Genomic DNA, 13,460 nt, shown 5'->3' with positions numbered 1-13,460 from the left:
ATATGACATACTACAAAGCAAATAAAGCATATTCCCTTAACAAACAATTCAACAAATGCTAAATCAACCATAGTATGCATATGACAAGCTCATCATACACCTCCATGAGCACTTTTACTCCTTCACCCAACACCGTGAAATTTCACCATACTAAAGACATATTTACATGCAGTAAGATAATAGCATTCAATTTAGTCAAGACGTTACAAATGCTATTAAGGACATTAATGATTTAGAAACTATTAGAGCTATGTACATTCCACTACTAAATGAGGTAGAAAAAAAGTACTTTTAAGTAATGATGTGCTCTTAAATCTTTTGATGTGATTTATGACTTAGGTTTTTCTTTTATCAACTATTCATTACCTATGTATGAAAACACATTCATACGTTGAACCACTCGAACTCGGTAATATTAAGTAAACAATAAAGTAGCAATAATAAGATAACCATATGAATCAAGATCAATATAGATAACCAATATCTATTTCACTTCAAAAGTAGAACATTTGAATTCCCATATTTAACATATATTTTAGTCCATAGGCCCTCGTATACCCAGTAGGTATAATGTTAGGTACAGAAATAACTTATGATGCAACGTACCTTTTGTTTGAGTTTTTGGACGAGTTATTAATCTTTTTCTTATATAATATTTATGTGATATAAAGTGACAAATTTTGTGTTAATGTTTATAAAAAATATTTTAGTTATATGTTTAGTTTACTATGATAAACATTAATTATAATTTTGATTTTGTTGACAAATTTTAAATATGATTTTAATCATATTTAAAGGAGAGGAAAATAAAGCACTGTAAGAGAAAGGAAGAGAGTACTCGTGACGAATTTAGAACTTATAACGGATTTGAAAAAATAAAGATGAATAAATTAATTGTTGAATAATCGGGTAAAGAAAACGGAAAGAACACAAGAATTTTAACGAGGTTCAGCAATGTACTTACGTCATCGATGTCTTAGGTGGCGCTAGAATTTTTATTCAATGTCCCATATGTTTTGGTTACATATCATTTTATAATAAATAAATCCTGATACATATTTACAAAATTAACTATATACCATACCGCGAAAGCTTTATCAATATATTTATGAGTCATACCTAAAATTAATCAATCAGACAAATGTGCTTAATATTTATAAAATTGAATATATTTTTTTAATGAACAAGCTGCATTTGCATAAGAAGAAAAACATAGATATATAACCATAATAACAATAATCCAATGTAGTAATAAGTATCCAGTGCAGCAGTGTTCTCGTAATCGCTTTTAAGATCCCCCAAATCCACCACAAAGTCCACTTAAAGTCATAATCTCATTCACCTAACCCTATTCGTATAACAAAAGGCCGAAAAAGCTAAAAGAATAAACGCCATACAGTGAATCATGCCGTACGAGATAATTCCTCTAAACTCTTTAGGGGCTAAGCAGAGTCGCCTGAGTAGACCGTGAGACGAAAAGATTATATAAAACAATGCAATCATTGCTTCAAATCATTTTCTTCGATTTTCTTTCCCCCCAAACACCTCCCTTAAAACGCTTCTCAAATTTATCATTTTCCTCAGGTATTTCACTTTCATTTTCTCACCATTTCTTCTTATTTTATGTTTATTGTTTGTTTGTTTGTTCCAAATTTTGCTGATTTTTCTTTAGTTTGTTTTTGGTGTCTGAATGGTAGATTAGGGTTCCGAGTAGAGTGAATTTGACGTCTTCTATTTGAATAGTAATCTTTTAGGGGTTTTGTTGCCTCCGTGCAGATCTGGGGAAATTAGGGTTTTAAATTTGGTACTGCGAGAATGCAGAGGCAAACTAGGTATATGGAGAGGACAAATAGTATGGCCAGAGGAAAGAGGAGTTTGGAAGGAGACGAAGACCAGCAGCCAGAGAAGAAACGCCCCGCTTTAGCTAGGTATTTTTCTTGTAGTTTATCCTTTTCTTTGTATCGTGTAAACAATGATTTTTTTGCTTGTTTTGATTTAGTGTGTTTTGGTTAGTTGTGTATCTTAGTTGCTTATGTCTAATTCTTAAACAAAAAGCAAAAGCAAAAAAAAAATTGCACTTGGATATGAAAGAAAAATAATATTTTTGATAAATTAAAAATTGTTGCCAACAAAATGTTTAGCTTTGCTTTTCCGTAGAACTGTTACGTTGTTTATAATAACACTTCTCATTTAGTTGCTTATGATCTTTCTGCTAGTTTAAATATGAAGAAAATGTTGCTGCAAGTCTCTAGAATGAAAGAAAAGTAGTAGAACCGTTAACCAATCAGGGAAATAGGATAAACGAAATAAAAATATTTTCTAACGAACTATTAACTGAAACATTGTCATTTGATTGTCTTATACATTGGGAATATTAAATCACATTAACAGGCTTAACAAATGATGAGTCTTATTTCTCTTTAAGGGACCAAGTGGTTTTCTCAGAGATTACTTTATATTTCATGCAGTGTAATTGTAGAAGCTCTGAAGGTGGACAGCCTGCAGAAGCTCTGCTCATCATTGGAACCCATTCTTCGTAGAGTTGTAAGACCTATTTCCTGATAGTTTTCTTTATGTGCAATCATTTTTCCCGTTGAGAAGGATTTGAGTAAAAAATCATTTTATGCTTGACCAACCTGCTGTTTTTCCTTTCTCTTGATATAATGTTGGTTAGCACATTTCTTACATCTAAGATTAAAGACACTGCTTTAAATTGTATGATGATGTTCTTTAGTAGTATTGTTCTGCTGATTAGAGTTTTACCCCTGAGTTGGTGTCAGATGCACATAGACATTCATCTATTGTTGTTTAGTGCACAACTGCCATTTTTGTACACTGGTTGCTCACACATTCCTTTACAATATATTCGTATAGCCATTCTTTTTTTTTTGATAGGAATTATAGGCCTCGTTAAAAACCCCCTTCTTGAATAAGGAACTTATAATGAGTTCCTTCTTCAGAGGAAGGAGGAAAAGAGTGCCTTAAACTTCATTAATGAAAATACATAAGATTACAACAAGAAGATAAGCCCCTTACAACAATTTGAAAATCCCAACATAAAATAACCCTAAGACACACTGGAATTAGCTAATGGCGGATTTAGCCAACCCATCAGCCTCAATATTGGCTGTCCGAGCAACCCATCTAATAACACCCTCAACTTCTTTTAGCTTAATTGTTATGTTCCTGACAAGAATGACAAAAATCTGAGGGCAGAAAGTTCCATTCTTGACCCAATCCACTGCCAATTTGCAGTCTGATTCTAACAACAAACGACCATTAATACCTCCTTTCATTGAATCAAAGAAAATTAAGCCCTTCTGGATAGCCCTTAGCTCCATCATAATAGGTGGACCTGGACCCGTGGCCTCCTTCTGGATAGCCATTCTTCAAGGTCTCAGTTTCTTGTGGACTTAAGTGAATCCTTTATATTTCAGTGACTGAAAATGCTGATTCTCTTGTTTAATTTGTTTGCATATTTTCTTCCAAAACCTAAATTCTATATAAGGCTTTCCTCTTGTTGTACTTTAGGACTAAGCCAACTCTCTCCTTATTGTTGTCTTGTTAGTTTTGAAGATGGGCCATTCATTGAGATTTTGGTATGACTGGCCATCTGTTGCTGCTGTCATAAATTGCATTATTCTTGCATATATTTTCAGTTATAAACCAAGATTAACACCTCTTTATGTGAGATTGAGTTGTAGCATCCTTCCTTCTTTGGATTACGTTCCTTCCCTTGGTTGTTTCCTTATATCTGCATTGATGTTTTGCAGGTAAGTGAAGAGGTTGAAAGAGCCTTGGCAAAATTAGGCCCTCCTATAATTAATGAGAGGTAAAGTATTAATGTTTGTTCATTTATGGCTGCAAAGGCAATTTGGTTATTTATAATGCCTAAAAAATAAAGATCCTTGTCAAGTATAAGAATGATGTGGGTAGGGGTTGTTATGTTAGTGATAATCGGAGTAAAGAATGTGAGAAAAAACCAAAGGAGAAAATGGAATAAAGAATGTCAGAATCTCCAGAATGTTTGTAGAATTATGCATGATGGTGTGAGAATAATCACAGGTTTTTACTAGACAATTTTCTTTTACCTTTTTTGTTACTATGGATATTTTTGGCATTAACTTTGAGGTTCATAGGTATTTTGCTGAATATTTATCAACTGAGTGGTGACAAGGGTGTCCATTAATTCTATTTTTTTTGTTTTAGACTCAGTTAGTAGCTATTTTAAGAGCATTGTGCATGAGAATTAAAGGGCTGCTATGAAATTCTGAAGGAATTTTTAAATGTTCTCTGTTTTATTTCTTTTCTTTTCCCTTTTTTTAATTAGATTATTTAATTAATTTCTTGCTTTTGGATGAACTCGGGCCTTATTAATGCATGGATATGATTCTCATGAAAACATACAATAAGCTTGGTTTTATGGTAACTTTTGTTAGTTTTTGGTTGGTTGATTGGTATTCTACTTTCTTGAAATAAACTTGACAATTTTACAGGAACCTTGGTGGAATTAGGTTTAGTTTATTTTTTTATGTTATTTTTTACGATCCCCCCTCTTTCTTCAGCATTAAGCTTTATATTCTCGTCGCGACTCATTACTTTTCTAGTTCCCAATGTCATATCCCGCATCTTTTGTGATGTATATAAAGAATGCTATAAAATTTTTGGCTTTCAGGTCTTCTCCAAAACAACTTGAAGGTCCAGATGGACGGACCTTACAGCTCCGCTTCAGGTCCAGATTGTCTCTTCCACTTTTCACGGGAGGAGGGGTGGAAGGGGAGCAGGGTGCTGCCATCCATATTGTTTTAGTTGACTCTAGCAATGGACGTGTTGTAACAACTGGACCCGAAGCCTCTGTAAAGCTAGATGTGGTTGTACTTGGAGGTGATTTCAACAATGAGGATGATGAAGATTGGACTCAAGAAGAATTTGAGAGCCGCGTGGTAAAAGAGCGTGAAGGAAAAAGACCACTGTTGACGGGTGACTTGCAAGTGACCCTCAAAGAGGGGGTAGGGACACTAGGTGATCTCACTTTTACTGACAATTCAAGTTGGATAAGAAGCAGGAAATTTAGGCTTGGGTTGAAGGTTGCTTCCGGATGTTGTGAGGGTATACACATACGGGAAGCAAAGACAGAGGCTTTTACTGTCAAGGATCACAGAGGCGAACGTGAGTTCATACTTTTTTACTATTATCTATTTTCATTGGTTGGTTTCTTGGAAATTTTTTAATTGATTTGTTTGACAGTGTATAAGAAGCACTACCCACCTGCATTGAATGATGAAGTATGGAGATTGGAAAAGATTGGGAAAGATGGGTCATTCCACAAGAGGCTTAATGGAGCGGGAATATTCACAGTTGAAAATTTTTTGCGGCTTGTGGTCAAGGATCAAAAAAAGTTGCGAAATGTGAGTTTGAATTTTGTTTCTGAAATCAAAATACTATTTTTTTTATAAGAATGCTAGGCCTCGTTAAAAACCCCCTTCTTGATTAATGGATCTTGTAGGGAAGCTCCTTAATCAACGGAAGGGGGAAAAGAGTGCCTATATATTATTCATCATAATAAATTACAACGAAAACAACAATAGTAATCCCCTTACAAAACACAGAAAATCAAGAAAAACCCTAAACAGCCATCAACAACTTTACTAACTCAGCCTATGCCTTCTTTAGCTAAGGCATCAGCCTCTAAATTGGCTGTCCTATTAACCCATATAACAACACCTTCAAAGGCATTAAGCCTATGAACAATATCTTTAATCAAGAAGGCATATACAACAGGACATAATTCATCCCCCTTAATCCAATCCACAGCCACCTTACTATCGCTCTCTATAATCAAACAGTCCTTGATCCTCTGTCGATAAAATTCAAAATACTATTGTTTTGTAGTTTCTTGCTGATATTACTATTTGTGTTTGTAGATTCTCGGAAGTGGCATGTCAAACAAGATGTGGGAAGCTCTCCTCGATCATGCAAAGACTTGTGTGCTGAGTGGGAAGCTTTATGTTTATTATAATGATGATTCAAGAAATGTTGGTGTTGTGTTTAATAACATCTACGAGTTGAATGGTCTTATTTCTGGAGAACAGTATTTATCAGCTGATTCTCTATCTGAAAGTCAGAAGGTGGGTAAGATTTATATTATTTTTCAGTTTCTAACGAAATGCTACATCTCCTTTGCTTCAGAGGCTAGCATGTGGGATGTGTTAGCAGCAATGTTTTCTGAGCCTTATAAAGTGTATATATATATATTTAAGTATTTCTTGTATTTTATCGAAATTTATCTGAATTATATAAGTTAATTTTTGATCATGGTATAACTTTGTTTTATATGCTAAAAGAATGCTCTTTTTGCTTTTATGGTTGTATAATGCAACTTGTTTTGATGTAATGTATCCTATGTTTACCCACTTTACCAATTAGACTTGCTTCCAAATGAGTAGAGGGTATTTGGCTGGATGGACGGAAGGTTGGGTGCTCTAGGCTTATAACTTAATGAACCAAAAAGCATGAAAGATGTAGGGAAGCTGTGGGGCATGTGGATACTTTCATGGCTTGATAGGCTGAGTTGCTATGGTATTAACTTGCATCTGTGGGAGTTTGCATGTCTGGGTTAGATGTTCATTAATCTAATAATAGTGACAAATCTTGCAGAAAGGGCTTTTGTTTGGTTATTGTATTTCTAGTCAACTGCATCATGTGTTAACCAATGGATTAATGTCAAATATCTTCTCTGTTAATGTTCTACAGATATTTTTCAAATAAAAAAGAAACTAAAAATCAGCTATATTGGCTTTAGTTTTGTGTGTTATCAATATTATTTGTGACGTTTCGGTTGAAAAAAATGTTGATGGCTTTAAGGAATGGGGATAGTCTTTTTGGTGTAGTATGGTACACCATTCTATCATATGAAAATTTGATGGTTGCATACTGTTTCTAACTCTTTGGGCGCTTGAAATTTATGCTACTTCCCTCTATCTCTGAGCATGAGAAGGTTAATGTGAGATTTCCCCCTTTGTTCCTGATATATTGTCCTGGATATTGACATTTTATTTTCTGGTAATGGTCTATAGCCATGTTATCCAAAAAGCTTGGGAGTGTCATTTGATTTGTTTCAGGGGTGAACCAACAGTGTTTTAATTGCAGTGCTTGTTTCATGAATTCTATAATATATGGTTTAGAATGAACTAAAGAGATTCTTTTAATTTACAAGTGATAAAAGAGTTATCGGGAACTTGCTGAATGTTAATTTTAAATTTATCTATTACCATGATGTTGCATTGATTTTCTTCCTAAATATAATTGTACTTGTTTTGTTTTTTGATTGACCATGAATTGTTCCGTGGCTTGTTTTCAACTGCTTAAGCTCTTGATACTCTTATTCTCTAATTTTATAAAATATATTCATTAAATTAACAAGGGAAACTACATTTCTGCAGCTCTATGTAGATACATTGGTGAAGAAAGCTTATGACAATTGGAATGAAGTCTTAGAGTATGATGGAAAATCACTGATGAACTTCAAGCAAAATAGGAGGTCAAGCTCCCGGAATCAACTTCAGATGGGTGCAGCAGATGACCCAAATGCTGTTCATCAGCTGCAGTTGCCACAGTTGCCAGTTCCAGTTCCTATTGAGCAAGTGCATCCAAGCCCGCAAGTTGGAGGTAAGCACTCTGGCTAGTGGCTACTATAAACTTTTAGTTTGAAATGAATTTTCATTTAAGCTATGGATAGCTCAACTTAATCTTTTTGGAGTTGTGAATATAAACATCATTTTTCTTCCTGCCTGCTTGTTTTCCCTGTTCCTTGGTATACGAAGCAATGTTATGGTTAAAGTATCTTTCCGAAGGCTGGAAGCTTGCTTTCAAGTAAGCTAAATAGATACAAAGATGGTACAACCAAAGATAATCAAATTCCAAAAATAATTTATGGAACTGTTTCATCTAGCATCACCGTAGTAAAATTTCCTTTTTCTGCGTCGTTTTTTTATAAAATTTTGTCTGATTTGGACTTGTAAGAAGTTATTCAACACAATCTTGGAGAAATCTTGATTTGTCTGTCTGTTCAATAAAACTGGTTGGACTTGTCTATCATGGTATGGCATAACCTCCTTGTCAGCAAGATCTCTAGATAGGTGTGAGTGCTATCAATGTTTTAGCATGGGTTTCGGGCCTTAAGGTGTTAAAAGTTTTCAAGCTTCATAGCTACTTTCATGTAACATTTCAGATTAAAAAGAAAATGTAAAACAAATCCGCAGCCACGTTCTTCATATTGGGAGTTTTTATGTTTGTGGATTAGTTATGAAAAAAATATAGATATTTGGGTGAAAGTTAAGTTCAAGCATTAGATAATGGAGTACACTTTTGTTTGGTTTCTCTTTATCTGTATCTGATAAATTTGTTTAGAGGGAACTATATATCATTCTTTCTGATATAATTCCTTTTCTATCAAGTTGCAACTATATATCATTCTTTCTGATATAATTCCTTTTCTATCAAGTTGCCTAGAAAAAAATGCTTGTAGGGAAATATCAGCAATATCCTCTCAGGCATCTACATCGAGATTTTTATTGCGAATTACAGCCTAGTTGCTGTGATTTTAGATGAAAATCTTATTATTTCATAGTTAAACAAATACTTCTCTTTTAAAAGATTTGGTTGATATTTTCCCTTTTAAGGTTATTGTCTGTTGTTAGAGCTTGGATTCTTGTTTGAGGTCTTAATATCTTGATATATCTTTTAGGTTTGGAACCACCATTTTTCATTTTTTTTAATGATCCAATTTGCTGGAAGTCGGGTAATTTCATTTCTTTTATTTTGGTTACTGCAGCTTACAATGATAATAGGTCTCCCAGATACTCAGGGCAGTCCCAGGCTGTGAATTCAAATTCTGGTAATCAATTTGAGAGTATGCAATTTGTGCCAGATGACCTGATTAACAATTCTCAGCAACCACAAAGCTCAATATATGATGACGATGTTGGACTGGGTCTGGCTCCCCCACAATCATCTGCCTTAGGTTTCCAAAATGTTGATTCTTCAATGCAGCCATCAAATCTGAGTTCTTTCGATGATTGGACGAACAGCAGAGACAAGGCAGTTGGGGACTTATTTTCAGAAGAAGAAATTCGCCTAAGAAGTCATGAAATGCTTGAGAACGAAGATATGCAGCACCTTCTCCGCCTCTTCAGCATGGGAGGTCAAGCTTCTATTAATATGACGGATGATGGTGGGTATGGATTCCCAAATTACATGCCGTCCCCAATGCCACACTTTGGAGATGAGTACCGTTCACGTCCTGCCAAAGCTGTTGCTGGGTGGCTGAAGATTAAAGCAGCAATGAGATGGGGGTTCTTTATCAGGAAAAAAGCCGCTGAGAGACGGGCACAGATAGTAGAGTTGGAAGAAGAATAGTGCAATCGAAGTCTCATTTCTATGGTTTTTGAAGTTAATCGGAACTGTTCGGTCAGGTACATTGGCCGCCGGGGGGATTACAGGTACTGAAAGCGTGAAATTTATTGGTTGAAGACCCTTCCAATTGGACAATTTGGAATCCCTGATTGTACAGTGTCTTGTACTGTAGTAATCTGTTTCTTTGACTTCCCTTGTAATATTATTTTACCATTGGCATGCATGTGTATAATTGATACTTGAGTTTTTAGGTGGAGGTGAGGGGTTTAAGATTTGCTTTTAACTTGGTTTACTGATCTTTCATGTTGCACCGAGTGTCGCCTTTCAAGTTTAATATGATACCTTATCCCCTATAAAAGGGATTCCAGATATGTTTCTTCTCTCCAAGTTTTTCTTGACAATCTTTGGTTACCGTATCTTTACTTCAACTATTTTGCAACATTTTATAAAATTTAATTATAATTTTGTATCTTTTTAATAAATTTAATGATTAATTTTAAATTTTTGAAAGTTTAGTGATCAAAGTGACCATTTGATCGTAGTCTAGGTACTTCTGGCGTAGTATACCCAAATTTTATTTTGATTCAGTTGCACACATTTAAAAATGTAAATAAACACTTTCATTTTCATGTTGAATAACTATAATCATTTGTGCATTCAATGTGTGAACATAAAATGATTGCGTCGATAGCAATATTAGAGATTTGTGAAAATTGAATAAAAAAAATCATGAACACAATTGCACAAAATCCAAGTTTATGCATAATATTCACATTTTAATAACGTTCGTGTGTAGTTTTTGATATTCGACCTTTTTTTTCTTCTATATAAACATTTTGTTTGTTAATTTCATGATCCATATTTAGGGTCCATAATTGTTTCTCACAATAATGTCCGGTTTATGTTGTGAGTTTGATGAGGTTATCTCTTCTAATAATATCGGTCCATGATTGATAAACCTGAGCATTCTCTCTCTTTCATTCAAACCCTAATTCATGGCAATTGACGAAATTTTGGAGGGGTAAAGAGGAAATGGCTTTTTCTCCTTCTAATTGAAAATCCTGCCATCTATATTTCATGAGGTTTGGATTTGACACTTATCCTCAATTACTAATTTCCACAGCATAATAAGTTGACACATAAGTCTCAAAATCTCATCTAATTGGTAATTAGGTTTTATGTCATGTGCAATCTCATTCCTACCATCTTTTGAATTGGGTACTTAAACTTTCGATTTATAATTTTTTTTTTGAATAGGGAATGTAATATTATTATCGGGGGGAACTAGACTTTAGCAAAGGTATATGTATCGTTAAAAAACCTCACTGCACCTAAAAAGAGGAAAAAGAATGCAACGTACTGTGCCAAAAATGCAGATTACATCGGTGACAAAAACCTCCTGCACGAACATCGTGACAACACAACACAGATACTTTAAACCAAAACAAACAGCATAAGACACAAACACAGATCATAGAATAGCAAGCAGAATACCTGCATAGCCTGGTGCAGGAACCGTTCAAGCCGATCTTGAAGCTCGTCCTCTACCCATTCACTATCAACCACACTAATGGTATACCTCTCCTTATCCCATTTTGGGCTAAGACGTGAGCGTCGACATTCCTCTCTCTATGCACAAAACTTACAATCCAGGAGTAGCGTGCACACAAAGTATTACACTTAGTGATCATTTCAGCAAAGGGAAGTGAGGATAATCTTGGGTTATTGATCCAGCTTACAGCTAAAAGACTATCCGGCTCCATCAGCAACTTGAGATGGAAGTCCTTCCATGAAGAGGAGAAAATCTGGCAAGCTTCCAGACTTAATTTATTGCTTTTTGATCTGGTTCTGAATTGAATCATTAGTTAAGTTTATCTAATGAATTTGATCGAATCTAACATATTTCTCAATATTTATACTTAATATTATAAACCTTAAAATAATTTTTCGATTACCACACTAAAAAAAAATTCGGGTTCAAGTTATTAGGGTGTTACAGTTTTTTTTACCATTAAGCCTTTTAGTTAATTTTTACAGCTTCTTTCCGTATAAAGAAAGAAGGGATGGGAAAATTTTTAAAAACGCCATTATCAAACCCGGGTCACCCACGTCACAGGCGGGAATTCTCACCACTATACTACAACGACCATGTCAAAGAAAATTTTACGATCATTATACTTACTCCTATATATCTTCTAACATTTTTGGTAAAATATATGTGATATAGATTGTGTGCTCGTTGGCAAAGAAAATGAATAGAGTGAGTGTATCATTTTTTTTCTTATTATATTAGGCATTGAATCCTAGACAAAGGTGAATTTCTGTCACTAGACCACTGTTAAGGGTTTAAAAGTATAGCATTTTTTGTCTAAGTTGCTGCAATACATTCGAGAGGAAGTCCTTGAGGGAATCGGTTAGGGTCCATGCAGTAGTTGTAAATCATGTAATGCTGCTGCACCCACATCAATCTTTGCAGGCTGGGTGCATCCAGCTCTTTGGCTAGCCATGAACTGGAACTGCAGGGATAAGCGGCCCCAGAGCCATAACTCCAAATGCATGCTTGTGCACTCATGTTCCTATAGGAAGCTGTGAAAGGGGCTTTGCTCCAATCTGTTTTGACTAGACCACCTCTTGTTGCCCAGCTATCCGCATTCCAAATACTCGAATGAACCCTCATTGCCTGCCTCTTGGGGTATGGAACTTTACTAGACCCCAAGTTCTTGAATTGTCTGATAGGCTTCCCATCAACATAGAAACTGAAAGGGTTTAAAGAAAAAAAGGACTATGAGTTTCAGCTGCTTTTGTGTAAAAAAATGTCATAATAACATAAAATCTCCTAATGTTTGTTTAAATATACATTTTAGCCTCTATTTTTTAGCATTTTGACCCCAACGTTTTATTTTGTGATAAAAAAGCCGCTTTATAGATGAAATTGATTGTCAACAAACAAACAATTAACACTCTAAAATAGAAGTATTTTACCCTAAAATGAAACGTTAGAGTCAAAATGCTAAAAACAAATGATTAAATAGACTATTTAGTCAAATGTTATGGGTCAAAATGCTTTAATAAAAAAGAAGAGGATCAAAATGACTATTTAATCGAACGTTAGAAGTATTTTTGAGGTTTTACATGATGACTTGGGGATTCCAGAGGATGGAATAGGTGTAGAAATCTGCTGTTGGGTCAAACCAGAGATGGAATTGTTGCTCTCTTCCTCCTTTGCCTGCAGTAATCACATTTGTGTGAACCGTGTACGGATCACCACTCAAATTCCCTAAGAACTCAAAGTCAATTTCGTCCCATGTTAATCCTTGTGAGGCCAACTGCAACCAAAAACAAGGTTAGAGCAGCACATGATCCCATGTCACAAGTTTAGAGCTTACATAATAGGATGTTACAGTGCCAGCCGAGTTGCCTGGAACGAGTTTAAGCTGCACTGAAATCTTACCAAATAGATACTCATTCTTGGACTGGAAACCTGACCCCGGAGTCTTTGTCCAGTGAGATACTGAGCAGCTCACCATTGTTCATTACCCTAACTCGGTCACTTCCCCACGTGATGTCATATTCTTGGGAAAAGTTGCTAGCAAGCGCAGCAACCAAAGGGAAAACCACAACAAATACAGCAAACTTCATTAGAAATGGTGAGTGCACAAATGAGCCTTATTTTTATTGCCAGAAATGAATGTGAGAGTTTGGGGAATCGAACTGGGTGCATGCACAGACTTGGAGGTATCCCTCTTTATAAACAACAATAGCAACGGGGAAAAATGAAAAACAAATGCAGAAAAAGGACAAGAGGGAAGTGAGGTTCATGTGCCATTTTGGAGTGGTGGGGGCAGAGCAGAGAAAGAGGTGGCGAGAAAGAGTTCAGGAATGCGCATGTCACACAAGTGACAGCCCATGACCATGTCGATGTAACACGCGGCGCAAATGCCATGCCATGGCGAGGTTTTTGATCTAATTATGATTTGTGTCATATGGCACAAATACCTCTTCAAGATGTGACATTTTTACTCCTCTCCTTCCCATATATATCCCAC

At 35.3% G+C, this 13,460-nt stretch overlaps 1 protein-coding gene and 1 pseudogene across 3 annotated transcripts; one reads left to right on the top strand and one right to left on the bottom strand.

Annotated features, from left to right (window-relative positions):
• Positions 1 to 1,465: 1,465 nt before the first annotated feature.
• Positions 1,466 to 9,785, top strand: LOC120207796 (calmodulin-binding protein 60 B-like). 3 transcript variants are annotated; one of them, XM_039207211.1, is made up of 10 exons: positions 1,468 to 1,491; positions 1,540 to 1,546; positions 1,774 to 1,928; positions 2,469 to 2,544; positions 3,774 to 3,832; positions 4,676 to 5,169; positions 5,248 to 5,408; positions 5,925 to 6,128; positions 7,443 to 7,668; positions 8,834 to 9,785. In XM_039207211.1, the coding sequence occupies exons 3-10, from the start codon at positions 1,816 to 1,818 to the stop codon at positions 9,415 to 9,417; spliced, it is 1,917 nt and encodes a 638-aa protein (XP_039063142.1). In that variant the 5' UTR covers positions 1,468 to 1,491; positions 1,540 to 1,546; positions 1,774 to 1,815; the 3' UTR covers positions 9,418 to 9,785. The 3 variants fall into 3 exon arrangements, with proteins under 3 accessions (XP_039063141.1, XP_039063142.1, XP_039063139.1); XM_039207210.1 differs by having other exon boundaries at positions 1,466 to 1,584; positions 1,777 to 1,928; XM_039207208.1 differs by lacking the exons at positions 1,468 to 1,491; positions 1,540 to 1,546 and having other exon boundaries at positions 1,725 to 1,928.
• Positions 9,786 to 11,782: 1,997 nt separating this feature from the next.
• On the bottom strand, positions 11,783 to 13,053 carry LOC120207791 (annotated as a pseudogene).
• Positions 13,054 to 13,460: the final 407 nt, after the last annotated feature.

Source organism: Hibiscus syriacus, unplaced genomic scaffold, assembly GCF_006381635.1.
Source record: "Hibiscus syriacus cultivar Baekdansim isolate YM2019G1 unplaced genomic scaffold, ASM638163v2 tig00015407_pilon, whole genome shotgun sequence".
In the NCBI taxonomy this organism is placed as follows: Eukaryota; Viridiplantae; Streptophyta; class Magnoliopsida; order Malvales; family Malvaceae; genus Hibiscus; species Hibiscus syriacus.
Note: the sequence above shows the minus strand (reverse complement) of the source record. Positions and strands in the feature narration are given on the sequence as shown.